This window comes from Leptidea sinapis, chromosome 3, assembly GCF_905404315.1.
Source record: "Leptidea sinapis chromosome 3, ilLepSina1.1, whole genome shotgun sequence".
In the NCBI taxonomy this organism is placed as follows: Eukaryota; Metazoa; Arthropoda; class Insecta; order Lepidoptera; family Pieridae; genus Leptidea; species Leptidea sinapis.
Genome location: NC_066267.1, coordinates 1335545 through 1351967, shown reverse-complemented (window position 1 = coordinate 1351967; position 16423 = coordinate 1335545). Strand labels below are relative to the sequence as shown.

The 16423-nt window shown below is 38.8% G+C and overlaps 1 protein-coding gene across 3 annotated transcripts in view; it reads right to left on the bottom strand.

Moving 5' to 3' along the window:
* Nucleotides 1-15975, bottom strand: part of LOC126979419 (transcription factor GATA-4-like) — a 58862-nt gene extending 42887 nt beyond the window's left edge. The window contains exons 1-2 of one of the 3 annotated variants that reach the window (XM_050828716.1): nucleotides 6986-7124; nucleotides 6468-6883 (exon numbers count right to left, since the gene is read on the bottom strand). In XM_050828716.1, coding sequence (XP_050684673.1) covers nucleotides 6468-6534 — 67 coding nt within the window. In that variant the 5' untranslated portion in view covers nucleotides 6535-6883; nucleotides 6986-7124. Of the gene's footprint in view, nucleotides 1-6467; nucleotides 6884-6985; nucleotides 7173-15838 lie in introns of those variants that run through there. The other 2 variants (XM_050828718.1, XM_050828720.1) reach the window with 2 other exon arrangements.
* Nucleotides 15976-16423: the final 448 nt, after the last annotated feature.

Sequence of the window (16423 nt, the reverse complement as noted above, 5' to 3'; positions counted from 1 at the left end):
TCAGAATTACTTTAAGAAAAATATGTTTTTCCCATAGGAAACTATATTATATGTCGTGCTTACGAATATCGTACACGCAAAATGTTTTAGCAAAGGATGGAAAAACAAAATAAGTAGTTCAAAAAAGTGTATTACATTAAGCAAATTTATAAGCGCAGTTTGTATGTGTATTATTGGCACAGTATTCCAAAAATAGAAGGCCGACAACGCTCCTGTGATTCATTCAGTGAATGTGGGCGGCGGTGATCACTTAACACCAGGTGATCCGTACGCTCGTTTCTCCTCCTATTCCATAAAAAAAAAGCTGTTCAAAGTAACTATTCCACGCGGACGAAGACTCGGGTATAAGATAGTCACTTAAATAATCCTTTAAATTGTAATTAATTACATTATTACATGGACACTTGGCCCGTGGGGCCCAGAGGCGCGGAGAATGTTCAAAATACTATCTTCGCGCCTCAATAAGGCTACTGGAAACCCAAGCGCTGGCAGCTATTTCGGTCAACGGATCAGCCTTGCTATCCAACGCGGTAATGCTGCCAGTATTCTTGGTACACTTCCACGAAATGATAGTATTAATTTTATGTAGTCGTAGTATTGTAAATATAATTATAAGATTTGTTTTGTTTGAATAATAAATTACATTTTTCTATAAGCTTTCGTTTAATATAGGCTTTGTACTTGTTGAGAGATATTTCCATTATGTGTTTGTGTGTGTCATTATGGTACCTTATCTAACGCAATTGCTTATAAATGACTTGTCGAGTTTACTTAGCCTAGAAGTGGTAATTTTAAGTTTATTTTTGTTGCTGGTATTTTTTTTATTTATTTATTAAATGATAATTACATTAATTCAAGCAACAATACAATATTAAATCTAAAGTTAATTAAAAAAATATATTAAAGTAGGCGTTACTTTGCGGAAATCCATAATTATCAAAATGATTTGAGTTTTTCTTTAGTGTTAATTCCGCCAATATACGTCTTAAAACAAATTTGACACGTGTTTTGCCTCTACACGAGGCATCCTCAGGATTGTTGTCTCGCCAACAGTCAGTGCCGAATTGTTTTAAGACATATATTGGCGGAATTAACACTAAAGAAAAACTCAAATCATTTTGCTTAAGTTGCAAATGCATTATCTTTTATGATACAGCTTGCAATTATTGCAAAGCCTACATATGGTATAATCAAAATGAAGTTTTTATTCATAATTTAAAAAACGTATTAACTTATTACCGAAAAATAATCACAGTGAAATAGTTCTAGGTCACAGGTAGTTCGCCATATTGAAATCAGTTAAATATATTTTGTTAATATTACAAATTATTTAATTTATCACTTAATAAAATTTTACCGCGGAATGTTTTGAGTGAGTCCCCAAAATGGTGCAAATGTTTGTAACTATCGTTTAGTATTTTAGACATCCTGGAAGTTGGTGAGTTATTGTCGAGAACAGTTTTTCGAAAAGGTCTTTGAAGAAGTGTTATTGTTTTGCGAGGATATCGAGAGGGAAAATTAAGTTTAATCTTAGATTGTAGTGTGTGTGTCACCTTTATACACTATGCACACACTCATCGCAAGATACTAAATCTGGATTATCATAGGTGTTGTTAAGACTTTTATATAGAAACATCAAATTCAAAATATCTCTTCTTTGGCTCAAGCTATGTATATTAAAATATGTTAGCCTTTCTTTGTACGAAGATAGTTCTTTAGCTATGGTATTAATATATATTATGCCTTTCAAATTATATCTTTTGAAAAATATTAACGATCTCATGATGTATATACAAAATTTTCATTTAAGTATAAACATATAGTTAAACACATTTTTAATTTTTAAATCCTTAAATTTATACCTACGCGTTGTCTTTATCCTATACTATATTTTTATAGCCCGAACAGCTATTCTGCAGACAAAAACAGAACAGCTTCACAAAAACAGCTGTGAAAACGTCAAAAAAAAAACTTTAGTACTAACCTCTATTATGAGCAATTCACGCAAACTAACACAAAGTGTCATACTAATCGCGAGTGTCAGACGTAGCTTGTCACGTACACTACACTAATATTCCTGGGCTGTTTTTATTGGTTCTCTAACAACAAGAGACTCTATCTAGACGTATAAACTAACTATGAACAAAACAATGTATCGTGGAATTGTGTATCTTATATAAGTCTACAGAAAAGTCGGCGATGCCATATGTCTATCTATTAAAGATAACTCTATATCCATGTTAATAGTTTAAATAATTGGCAATTATAAAGCGGTAATGTAAAAGCTGTTTACATAAATACGATATTAATCGTTATCATTCAGAAATACGTTATTACATTTCCGATGGCTTTAGACTACATAATTCCCGAAAACTTACATCTTTTTTTTTCTATTGACAGAACAACGTCTGTCAGGGCAGCTAATGAAACACCTCTACTCAATTTCAACATGGTAAAAAATTGCAATACCTACATTAAAAAGTAGAGTTAGTTATTTAATTGCATCACAACATTAAAAATAAAATTTATAATTTAGAGCTTATATTAAAGTTATTTTCGGGGTCAATCTCCAGATGGCGCTAGTCTTCAAATAGACAGCTCATAATGCGTAGAGAGGGCTCTCTTTTCCCTATATATTATTAAACTCTTTGCCTCTACTGTATACCACTGGACTGGCGGCTGACAAAGTGCTTTTGCGCCTGTTTGATATTCGCCAATTTGGCGCTGTTGGCTATGGGCAATCGCTATATGTAGCGAGAGTCTGCGGAACTAAAACTAGTGATGACAACCTCAGCAAACATGATAGATGATAGGAAACTATTTTCAAATAAAATTGTGTACTTTATTACGTTGATTCTTGAAGTATAAATAACACGGAAAACGAAATTAATTTAAAATGCAAAAATACTTCAGAGTATTACACGTTCCTTTGCAGCCATTTGAATTATACGTCAAAATTAGTTCTCTGGACGCTCGCGAGTGGCGCTTCAAATAGGCACAAAATATTTGTTGTCAAACATATGGAACAGCCTGTCCAGTGGTATTTAAACAGGTCAGTGTAATAAAATATAAAGTTGGACCTTGACAGAAGTAGAACCTCCTTACGTAGGCAGTCCTACAACAAGGTTGTTAGCAAACATTGTATTGCCGCTGTCGTTGTTGTTTGTAATTTTTTTCTTTATATTTTTCATACTTAATGATGTAATAATAATAATAATTAGTTATTTCTCTTCAAGACAAACATAATTTTAGTTAGAGTACATAAGTATGACAAGAGTTAGTCAATATCCAATATAATACAATATTTGGTTGGCACGAGGCATAGTCCTGATATACTGCGGGATGGACTCTCACAAGAACGTCGAGATGTGCTCGTGGCACTCCAGCCGTGGAGCTCAAGATGTGTTTGCTACACATAATCTTTACTATAATATTATAAATGTGAATGTATGTTTGTTTGTTTTGATTTTGATGAAATTCAATACAGCGATAGACTAAAGTTTGGAAAAGCACATAGGCTACATTTATCCCGAAAAATCCATGGTTCCCGCGGGATTTGTGAGAAACTGAAATTCACGTCGTTATCGCTTATGCTTTAACTATACCAATAGTAGGTTTAGTTTGCCATAGCAACCTTACTCGAAATAAGATTCAAGATAAAATGTTAGGAACGGTAGCGACAACGGGAACCGGAACTGAAATAGGACATGAGAATATCTTCCGTTCCAAACTTGCTTATTATTTTTAATAACCCTTTATCTACGCGGATGAAGTCACGGGCATCAGCTAGTATAATATAAGATAGATATCCTAGAATGGAAGGTAGAGTCTGTGTGTTACAATTTCGCCGTACAGTTAATATAAGTATCTGGTGTGTGTGTGTGTGTGTACGTGCTGTAATAATGAATGAAGATGTAACTTGAGACCGTGGGACCCTCCGCCCCGCGCCCCGCGGTCCATGACTGGCGGTAGATTACTGTAGTAATATTTATGCTTTAAGGAATGTGAATGAAGGTGTCGGGTACACGTCGGGGGATTGGATCGGGGTCGGAGACAACGGCTGGGCCAGGGCGGCAGTGACGAGAATAAGAGATCTGTTGAGATGAATTGATTTATCGCGTAGTAGTTATACATTGTACTATTACATATTCTTTTACATTGTTTACTGTCCCTGTTTAGGTAACGGAACATTATTGACGGATACAGACACATCGGTGACAACAAGTACAGGTAGATGGTTTGGTTCTAATAGATACGGATAGACCCCCAAATATTATGTTGTTGGCAGACTGCTGACGGCAATGTGCTGGTCCAGACGGAGACGAGTGAGGGTGGAGAAGGCGGACCTCCCGGGGGAGAGGAGGGGGAGAAGGAAAGCTCTTACCAAGAAGTATACAAGGTCTGACCGTTAATGTTCTTAACTTAAAAATTTATCATATTTAAAGTATTTAGCAGGACGTGCCCTGCAGTTAAAGAGAAGTAGCTTGTACAAATTGCTTCCTGTTGCGATGCGCGGGTGAAAACTATGGAAATATCGGTAAGAATGTTTACAATGGAAGACCACAACAACCAACATTTTTTTAGTTATGTTAATAAGGAACGAGACGAGCAGGACGCTCATCTGACGGTAATATTGCTTCAACGCAGAAATAGGCACCGTTGTGGTACCCATAATCTAGCCGGCATCCTGTGCAAAGGAGTCTCCCACTGGTAAACATGACAGCTGCACGCTCCAAAAAGGCTTTTTGTAAGTACCTTGAAAATGTTGCAGTACTGGACCTGGTCACATGGAGCTACCCAAGCTTGGATGGAAATCAACGACCGGACTTTATAAGAACGGAAGGCCCTCGCCTAGGCCAGATCTGAACCCCTTGGACTCCAAATTATGGTCAATTTTAGAAGACACGATCCGCTCTAAGCGACACGCCGACACCAAGTAGCTTAAAAAATAAGTTGTGTAAGTCCAGAAATTGGTGGCTAGACTAATCATAAGGGCCTTCATCAAAGTCAAAAGTAATCACTTCAATAAATACATACAAATTTAATTAGAACCATACTAATATTATAAATGTGAATGTAAGTTAGTTTGTTACGCTTTTACGCCGCAGCTACTGAAACGATGTTCCCGCCGGATTTGTGTGAAACTGAAATTTACGTCGATGAGCTATAACTATACGTATAGTAGGTTTAGTTTGCCATAGAAATTTTATATGATATGATGGGAACGGGAGCGAATACGGGGACCGGAACTGGAATAGGACATGAGATAATCTTCAATTCCAAACTCGTTTATTATTTTTAAAAACCCTTTATCTACGCGGACGGAGTCGCGGCTAGTTACGTCGTAAAAGAATAAATACATTTTATATGTAACTGAACTTAGGCTAAACTGGGAATACCTATATGTCAAGTTATTGTTTTAGTAATTAACGTTTCTCGAGAACTTGTAACTTAATTGTTATGTGAGCTCAACACTTAACATAACTGGTTGTCTGGTAATCAATAAGTAATATATTATGTTACACTGCTGTTGTGGTGTTATTGGCAGTGATAGTGGTAGAGTACCAATCGACTACCGACTGATAAATTGTTAAATGTATTGGCTATTGTAATATCGTAGAAAAATTAAAAGAAACGGAAAAGATGTAAAATTGTTAGGAGACTATTAACATCCATACAATTTGTAGATCTAGGTATATATTTAAATTTGTTTAGGCTTGTGCTGTTATATTGTGTGGTGCGATTATTATCGGTTACCACCGCAAGAGTGTACCAGGCACTAGGACCGCTTTACGAGTCGAGTGGTAGTGACGATATTCGACATTATTCTGAATATCATAAAAACATCTAACAAAGCATCATTATAATGTAACAAGCTTGTACGTCGTAAGCATTTTGTTTGGGTTAACGCGAGTTAGCTCATGTAGAAGTATTGGTATTATGAATCAGTCATAATCACAATATGTGTCTGATCATTTCATCTCTCACTGAAATTTTGTAAGATTTGTCGGTGGCATTTGATGACAATTGTTTGACGATTGTTTCTGCTACTCCATATCGTATCATAATAGTGAATTAATAGAAGACTAGACTAGAATTAACGGTACTTATTTGGAACGTTTTACTAAACGACAGGATATCACGAGTTGACCTTGATGGAAAATAATCACTGTGGGGTGGGTGTGCCGCAGGGATCTATCCTGTCTCCTTTACTGTTTTCTGTTCATACATGATATAAGAGATTGTAGCTGTTCTTACCATTTAGTGATCTTTGTGATTGTGTGTTAATAAATTACACGAGCTTTGATATTGAATCATATTATTGTTTCTCGAATGCTATAAAATTTCTAAGGGTCGTGAGTGTACTACCATGGAAAGTTTACGAATAGGCATTGTCTACACTTAACCTACTATTGACATTGTTCAAGAATCATTCACGGTAATAGTGCAGGTTAAGAAGTACCCACCTGGCTCATGCGGTCGGGAGTTCGTGTCAATTATTACTGAATCTTGGTGTGGGATCTGCAATGTCATGTTCAGTGGTGTGCTCAGCGGACAGTGCGGGATGTGGTAATCAGCCAGCCGGTGGTAGTTGCATCACGTTCAGGTGACCGTGTTCGCGGTACGGACCGCGCGGTGATGTCGAACGCGTCGCACTTTTGTAACGGTTCCGGCTCTATATTTATGTTGTGGTACACGACTACACGTACGGTACGGCCGCCGGGGCGAAGGCCGCGGGGCGCGGGGGTCGCGGCTGCGCCTTATCAGCGAGTGCGGGGGGCGGGGCGCGCGGGGGCGGCGGGGACTCACTCGTTATCGCTCTAGTTGCGACCTCCGCCGCCCCCGCGCGCCCGGCCCCGCGCGACCCGCGACCGACCGCGCGCTGCACAAACAAACAGCACTCACGTTATAATTATATTTATATGCACTTGCAACAGGAAACTTGACGCCTCATCAGATCATAGCGAGGCAATGGACGGCTTACCGACGCTCCGAAAACACATTCCAGCTGCAGACTGCCCCCGCCGAACACACTCACTACCACCAGCACAGCACGCCCCCGGGCCCCAGCCTGGTGCCAGTACTCGGCTGACAGCCGGCGGCAGCCCCCCTACACCTGCACGTGGGGGCGCGCGAGCCCGCCGAGCGAGCAGCGTCTACTGCCGATACCTCAGCGCTCTCTTTCAGCGATTTTGCTTTATCTAATCGCGGGATGATAAAGCGCGGCGACACCCTCGCGTCTCCACACCGCACCGCACCGCAGCGTACCGTACCGTGGCCAGCACGGAGAACACGATAACAGTAGCGGTGATGCGGCCGCAGGTGTCAGCGCCGGCGTCACGTGGCCAGGAGCGCGCGCGGGCGTCACACCCTCACGCCGTACTTCATCACGACACCGAACAATGGTTGAGAACTTTACTTATTCTTCAATAAAATACTGAAGACAGCAGATCATTGGCATCTACCAACTGCCGTGGTGAGCTGTAACTATAGTTTTGGGCCCAGCGCTTTCCGGTATCGGATATAACGTCCGCAACTACACTGCGATATTTTGTACGAATTTGTGAAAAGCGTTAGTGAGTAACAAATGAAGCAAAAACGGTTTTCTGAACGATTTTTCGTCTGTTAACGACTCATTACTTACATATTTAATCGGAATTATTTGAGATTGTACTTCGTAGTATTCTGTGTGTAGGTCTAGGGTTTATCGATGTATTCTAAAAGTGTCATTGCACATTCAGTTTCCGACCTACAAGGGTTACTTTATTGATCGGTGACAAATTGTACTTGTTGTGTGTCAGAGTCTCCAGCCACCAGTGTCTGCAGGCGGTCACTCGACGGCAGATCACTGCCACACCTGGCAACTGCTATTTTATCTTTTCATCGTCCTCATTAAAACGGAGTCTGAGGAGCACACGACACTAATGAGAACTTAATAGCGCTCCCGCACTTGACTCGAGCGCCTTTTTTTCGAACACGCGTCACATAGTCGAGCGTGACAGCCCACTCTACGTACGCGCTTCTCTCTCACTTCTTTGCTCACATCTCAGCGCGCCTACGGAAGTTTTACCTTCAAACAATAAAGTCTGGTCCATTAACTGTTACGGCTATTCCCCAAAGATAAGAATACCTAAATGAAACACTAAATACAATAAAGGCACTTGTCTATTAACATTTTCTGCCTTTTTTACAACTATGGATCATTTCACTTGGCGGCGGGTGTAGTTTGTTAAACATAGCTGAATTTTAGTCAGTAATATTTGTTTAACATTAGTGAAGAACGAAGAAGGAAAAGAAAAAAGGGTTTTGGCGTGAAGCTACGACTAGTGATTACATTGATGGAAGAGTAAGACAAACAGAAGCTGCGGAAAACAAATGTGAGTGAAAATGTTGCCCTTCCTGACCAGCGAACACAGTGACCAGCCTAGCAAAACTCTCTCAGAAAATAGCAAAAATGATGAAAAAATGTATGAAACGTGCAGTCATTGATAGATTGACAGATGACGGCTATAATCTTGTAAAAAACTGAGATAGCCGAAATCCACTATGTTTTAAGCAACTGTTCGCTTTCAAACTTAGCCGGATCATACTTCGTCGCCAATCGCGATACTGTAATTACTACTATTTCAAACTGATGTCAAATGACTGCACATTTTATAGTAAACTAAATTTCAATTACTTAGGCAGTCTCGCCTCTTGTTACTTAGTATTTACATCCCCTTTGACATTAACGTGGTATCAATTGAAAATAGGAACATTATAATAGACTTATTCTACTCCTCTTGTTTTATCTGTCATTATACAGCCATTTCAAATACTTAATATTTGAAAAGTCTTTACACTAAAGCCTAAAAAAATTGCTTACTTTACTATAATATCCAAAAAAGCACAGTTATTTTGGTGCCACAAACAACTAAATGTAGGTTAGGTAAGGTAACTGCACTCTTTTGCAAAAAGAAAACGGGCACCTAGTTAAATAACCTGTTTCACTGGTACCCTCATATTATTTCATAATTCTAAGTAGCTTGTATCATCATAATACTTTAACTAAATATGCAAAATGCTCTATGGGGTTGGGACTTCGAGCTGGCCAATCCAAACGACGAATCCCTACCTCTTGAATATACGCTTCCATATCGCCTTTTTGGCGATATTTTGGCTCACCTTACCATCCAATAATAAATTTTTCTCCAAGAACCGTTAATGCAGGTTGTACATTAGGAATTAGGACTTCTGATATGTTCCGGTTTGCATTCAAAATGCCGTTCTCGCTGACGTCAGTCCTCACCATATAGTGATATTCTGGCTTCATCCGAGAATATTACTCTGCCCCAGTCCTCTTGAGTCCACGTAGGACAAATTCGAGCGAAGCTAAGTCTAGCAACTCTGTGCTCGCGGAGTAATTTAGGGCCACGGGCTGGACGGCGTCTGCATAATATGTAATATATGATTTTTTTCCAGACCCTGGGTCTTTCCTTCTACTAACGCAACCAGTCTCTTGATATCGTTGCCAAGTCAAGACTGTCAAGGACAGTCGAACGACTCACATTTACCCTCTGGGACACATAGCATTGGCTACACCCTTCCTCAAGTACCGCTGCAATTTTTCTCGCTGTTATCGTTCTATTACCCATTTTAGATAACGCAATCAAGACTTAAAAATATCAAATAATTATTATATATTATTATATTATGATAATTATTAATAAATAATGATGAATAATAATGATAATGATTTAGAGTTAATAGAATAGCTATCAACGATTCCAGCCACGACACGCAATTAACTGCAAAGCGGATTTAAATACTACGTGGTACGTAATAAAAGGTGGGACTGCCTAAATAAAAAGTTGAAAATGTTAGTCTGAGTGCAGTGATTTAACATAACTTTGAAATAGTAGTAATCTCAGTATGACGATGGGCGACCAAGTATAATCCGGCTAAGTTTGAAAGCTAACAGTTGAAATTTTTATGTAAACTATGTGCCAGTAATATTCTCAAATGATTATAACCTCTTTTAGTATTGTATTTTATAAAGGGACGGAAAAATACAAACCGCCCGTTTTTTTGCAAATGGTTTTATATTCCATACATAATATTTTCATGTTTAAATCATGAAACTAAACATTTAATGTCAACTTAAATTAAAAACTTTTTAAAAAACATTTTCTCGCGTTGGCTGTATGGTACTCCACCTTTACCATTTCTTGAAGGAAAAATGAAAACACTCACCATAGATAATTATGTAAACAATACATTTCGCGCCCTTTTAAGCGGAATCTCGAAAACTTGTGGTATTTGTTTGTTTAATTTTTGTTTTATTTAAAATAACCTTGTCGTAGAAATAATATTGTATGCGACACGTTGTATAATGAGGTCAAAAAACATGAGTGTTTTTAAAACACTTCAAACAACTGTTGCATAAAATACTATTTTTCTACACACTTGCTCGTAAAGTGAACCTTATGACGTTCTTAGGGCCATAAACCGAACTATAACACACGCGTGCATAATAATATTACACACTAGTGCGTGTAATAGAATTATCCTATAAAGTTAAGTTAGTACATAACTGCGAATTATATGAGAGTAAACAGAGCATTTTCAATTTAACCGGGTAATACAGATCTTTTTGTAACAACAAAGAGGTTTTATGCTGCTGAGAATCCATTTACATTAAGATGAAAAACATGTATTAGTATCAATAAAAATAAATAAATTATCAAATTATTTATAATTCACGATAATTTGATATAAAATACATGCATTTTATATCTAAAATTATAATTTTTAAGTGCGCGTATATCATTTGGCGCGTGCAAAAAAAAAGTTGCGCCCCATTTCCCATAATTTTCATATTGTGTTTGTATCGCGTTTGTTGTTGTATGGTAAATAATTGTAAAAATGTCAAGTTTTTTTAACAATTGATAGATTTAACGCTGAAATACTAAATGTAGCACAAAATGTAAGCTATCCAATTTACGTGAGTTGCTTAAGGTTTGCATAAGAGGTGTATTAAAGTAAATTTTTTAGTTATTTTATACTTTTCAGATTTTGAAGTCGGTTTTTTTAACGTAGTTTTTTTTTAGTTTAAACACTTTAGTGATGGAAACTTTGATTTGAAGAACGAACCACGTGGAAGCCGATCCGAGCCAAACCACCCAGGAATTAGCCGCATGGCTTCACGTTACCTTACTGTTCCTAAAGCTCTACTCTCAGTCATTAGTGTAGCTTGTGTTCTTCTGGAATCACTCTAGCTAGTGGTTCCTAAAGCTCTACTCTCAGTCATTAGTGTAGCTTGTGTTCTTCTGGAATCACTCTAGCTAGTGGTTCCTAAAGCTCTACTCTCAGTCATTAGTGTAGCTTGTGTTCTTCTGGAATCACTCTAGCTAGTGGTTCCTAAAGCTCTACTCTCAGTCATTAGTGTAGCTTGTGTTCTTCTGGAATCACTCTAGCTAGTGGTTCCTAAAGCTCTACTCTCAGTCTTTAGTGTAGCTTGTGTTCTTCTGGAATCACTCTAGCTAGTGGTTCCTAAAGCTCTACTCTCAGTCATTAGTGTTGCTTGTGTTCTTCTGGAATCACTCTAGCTAGTGGTTCCTAAAGCTCTACTCTCAGTCATTAGTGTAGCTTGTGTTCTTCTGGAATCACTCTAGCTAGTGGTTCCTAAAGCTCTACTCTCAGTCATTAGTGTAGCTTGTGTTCTTCTGGAATCACTCTAGCTAGTGGTTCCTAAAGCTCTACTCTCAGTCATTAGTGTAGCTTGTGTTCTTCAGAGAATCACCAAGGCTTGTGGTTCCTAAAGCTCTAATATCAGTCATTAGTGTAGCTTGTGTTCTTCAAGGATTCACTCAAGCTAGTGGTTTCTAAAGCACTACTCTCAGTCATGAGAGTAATATAGTAATATCAACACAAGTTCTGATTATTTAATAAAGGTGTAATAATGTAGTATCGGTGGCGGGGGAGGGGGGACTACCGTGCAGGAGACCTACGGGACAGGAGACGCGAATTAATGCTGTTTGTATGTGGTCGATTTACGGAAACATAATTAACAGAACAGAGCCTGACTCCCCCCCTCCTTAATGAAATGACAAGACATTATGAAATTCAAATTCAAATATTTTTATTCAAATTAGGATTCAAAATCACTTATTGAACGTCAAAAACTACCACCCATTCAAAAGAGACTGCCTCACACCTGAGAAGAATGGACGCAAGAAACTCAGCAGGCTTTTTTTTTAATATAAAATATGGATTACAATGTGATATCGTACAAAAACATTTATAGTTAAAGAGCCTGAGGGTGTTCGTTTTATTCCCAGTCCGTGGTGTCATTACGAAAATCGTTTATGGTCTAAAAACCTTTTCCACACAAACGTTTCTTAACAATTCTTTTAAATTTTGTAACACATTTGTTTTGTACATTTTCTGGGATCATAGTGTAGAAGCATATACATCGCCCAACAAAAGACTTACTAACTCGACCCTAACGAGTAGTAGGCATAACAAGTTTATGTTTGTTCCTCGTGTTAACATTATGAATGTCACAGTTTCTAGAAAATTCCTCAATGTGCTTATGAACATACAGAACATTATCAAAAATGTATTGAGAAGCAACAGTCAAAATGTTTATTTCTTTAAATTTTTCTCTTAATGATTCTTTAGGACCTAGGTTATAAATCGCGCGAATAGCCCTCTTCTGCAGCACAAAGATGGTATTAATATCGGCCACACTGCCCCATAACAATATACCATAGGACATAATACTATGAAAATAACTAAAGTATACTAATCTCGCCGTATCTATGTCAGTTAACCGTCTAATTTTCTAACCGCATATGCTGCAGAACTAAGCCTATTCGCCAATCCTTCAATATGGGGGCCCCACTGCAATTTGGAATCAAGACTAATGCCAAGAAATACAGCAGATTCCACTGGTTTTACCACCTCTCCATTTAATAAAATATTCGCATCTACATTTTTGACATTTGGCGCGGTAAATTTAATATATTTGGTTTTATGACTATTTAACAATAAGTTATTGGCGCTAACCAGTACACGATGTCAGATAGAGCATTGTTTACTTCGTCATATAAAACTTGGTTTCGTTTCACATTGAATATAAGTGAAGTGTCATCCGCAAACAATACCACCTTGTGTTTTTTTTCTACAAGGTTAGGTAGATGATTTATATAAATTAGGAAGAGGAAGGGTCCAAGAATAGACCCTTATTGTACCCCCATACCGAGAGGAGTCCCAGGAGATCTCCTGCCATTCACCTCGACCCTCTGAATTCTATTATTTAAAATAGGAGATCAGAAGATCGAGTGCAGATCCTCTTATACCATAGTGACATAGCTTCCTGACCAGCGTTGAATGTTGAACACAATCAAAAGCCTTAGATTAATCACAAAAGATAACAAGTGCATTCTGTGATTCCTCCCAGGCCTCAAAAATATTTCTGATGAGTTCAACACCCGCATCCGTAGTCGAGCGTCCCCTAGTAAAGCCAAATTGTTTTATATGAAGTAACTTATAAGTGTTAAAGTGAGTAAGCATTTGGCTTAAAATAATTTTTTCAAAATTTTTACTAAGGGTCGGCAACACTGAAACAGGGCGATAGTTATTCGTATCAGAAGTGAGTCCCAATTTAAATATTGGTGTAATCCACACCATCTGGATATGTGGCGGTCCTCCTCAGTGCGGTTGTCAAGGAGCTTTCTTTCACGTACTAGAAAGCTGTGAAATGAACTTCCTTGTGCGGTGTCTCCGGGAAGATATGACATGGGTACCTTCAAATAAAGCGAGTACAACCTTAAAGGCCGGCAATACTCTTGTGATTCCTCTGGTGGCAAGAGAATGTGGGTGGCGGTGATCACTTAACACCAGGTGACCCGTAAGCTCGTTTGTCCTACTTTTCCATTTTTTTTTGTATACGTCTTCTCTCTTCCAATGGAAGAATATGGAATTTTAGACAGCTCCTATTGTTTTTCGGAAGTAAGGCTTTTATTTTAAATTAAAGATGACGTAGAAACCGTTCTTGAAACGCTTCAATACGTCTAATGTATATATTGTATGTAGACAGGGTCCCACACTTGTCAGGTGTATTCTAACGGCCGTTCCCAATATACTATCTACAGATAGATCCAAATTACTACCTACTGCTGTCAGTAATTAGCAGTCAATAATCTGAAGCTGTCCTAATATACCCGATAAGTCATTCTTATCGCCTTATATTGGGACGCGTGAGTTGCAATTTCCATACAAACTTCTATCGCTGGTAACCTATACGTCGTACCATTGACAAACAGCGTGTACGGATAAGGTGAGTTACCGTCAATTAGTTTATTAGGACAAAAAAGTCAACGATAGTTACGATTTTTATCTCGAGTAAGAGATAGACTGAATATTGGGAACGGCCGTCAGTGACTTCTAAAAGGCACAATATAGTATTTTCATGGACATACGCTTGATGAAACCTAAAGATTTCGATGCCTCATTTATTTAGTTAATGTGATCGTCAAATATTAGTTAAGTATCAAATACAATTTCTAGGTTGCGAATTGAGTGGACTCTTTTTAGAAACGAATGCATCAATATTATTAATATTCCGAACCAAGACTGCCACGGAAACTCAACTTGTGTATAAATGTTGTCAACCATCAACTGCTGAGTGATGGGTCTGCGTCTGTTTTCATTTCAGGCATCATTTTGTATTATTTAATAAGTTTTTATTTGATGTTAAGCTTATTGGTTCAAGCATTCTTTGTTCGGTTTTATTTATTTCATTGTGTAGTGGTTATCTATATATTTAAATAATGAAAATGGTCTTTGATTGAGGCTCATTCACGCCAAAATCACTGATAGTATCGACATGAAACTACCACCATTCGATGCGAAATTTATCCAAGATGGTTTTATGGCTTATATTTTTATTGTATTTGTAATAAGATGAATAAAATTTAATAACATCCTTTTCAAAATCGCCCACAGAAGCGGGCGGGAACGCCTAGTTTGTTATATTTTTTTAATAATGCTGACCCAACAGACACTGTTTTTGAGTTTATCGCAAACAGACAGACATACAGACTTGGCAGAGGACTTTGTTTAATAATATGTAGTGATTCTTTATTTAATTTCACTTTGAATACCGAGTGTGTGTATAGGTGCATAGAGTATAAAATGCTATATAAATTATAAATATAATGTTAGAATCAGGTACCAGGAAACAATAAGAGATATGGAGCCTGCGCTTCCGGCGGACAGACGTCACCAGCTCCAAACAGACTCCAGTGGCTTTAAGTTATTGTTCAGACAAACTTTAATGAGTGCAATAATAATATCACACAACACCTGACCAGGTGGGTTCTTTGACTTTACAAGAGTCATGAGTTAGGGTAAAACAGACGAACACAATCCATCAGAATAACACCTGGTCTACCTGAAGGGGCGTCACTCAGCCTGCTCTAGGAGGTCAGCCCACACAATCGGTATTTCTTCCACTGTCCGCTCTCCGATGCGACTTGCAGTGAGCCAGGAGCCAAGAATTAGTGTCGGTGATCACCTGTACTCGACTACCCTCCCCCACCTCTTACGAGCTGCGACTCAAGTGAACGCGGTGTGCTTCACAGCAGCATCCATCATGTAGAGTTCGATGTTGGCGCGGGGCCCAGTGGCGAATGGCGACTGGCGGCCGATAAGAAGGTCAACAGTTCAACCAAACATTTTTAATGTGGAAACGTTGTCTCATGTCACATTATTTATATAATTGAGTCGAAATATGTCACAAAGGAGCACTAGAGGCGGGCCGGCTGCATTCTGGTGGTGAGCGGGTACTTACCGAAGTGGTACTCAATCTTGGCGTGGGCCATGTGGCGCCGAGCCGAGGCTGCTGGGGCTGGTGGCTGATGCTGGTGGGGTTTCACGCATCGCAAGCGAGGGAGGCGCCGCTCGCGGGAGTGTCGCGCGCTAGCCGGAGGTCGGCGCACTAGTCGCGCGCCCGCGGCAGCCGTTACAGCCGCGAGTGAGACCCTCCCCCCCTCCCCCCCCCCCAAGTACAACACACCACGCCGCCCCCCACACGTGCGACCTAGCGGCGCACATCAGAGTAGGGTGCAGAACCCAGCAACCACGACATTCAACGAGTGTACTTCTGCAGACCATGTCTTAACATGTAATGCTGTCTTTGCGAGTCCCATTGACAAAGGAATACTTTCTTCCAACTCTACTGGTATGATGTGTGATGTCGAAGTGGCCCCTGCACCATAACTTAACATTTCTCTATATAACTCTAAATTCTCTAAAACATTCATTATTTTATATTAATAGCATATTAGGTAGGACCTCGTCTTAATGTTGGCTGCGAGATGTTTTTTTTTTATGAAAATAAGGGACGATACGAGCAGGACGCTTAGCTGATGGTAAT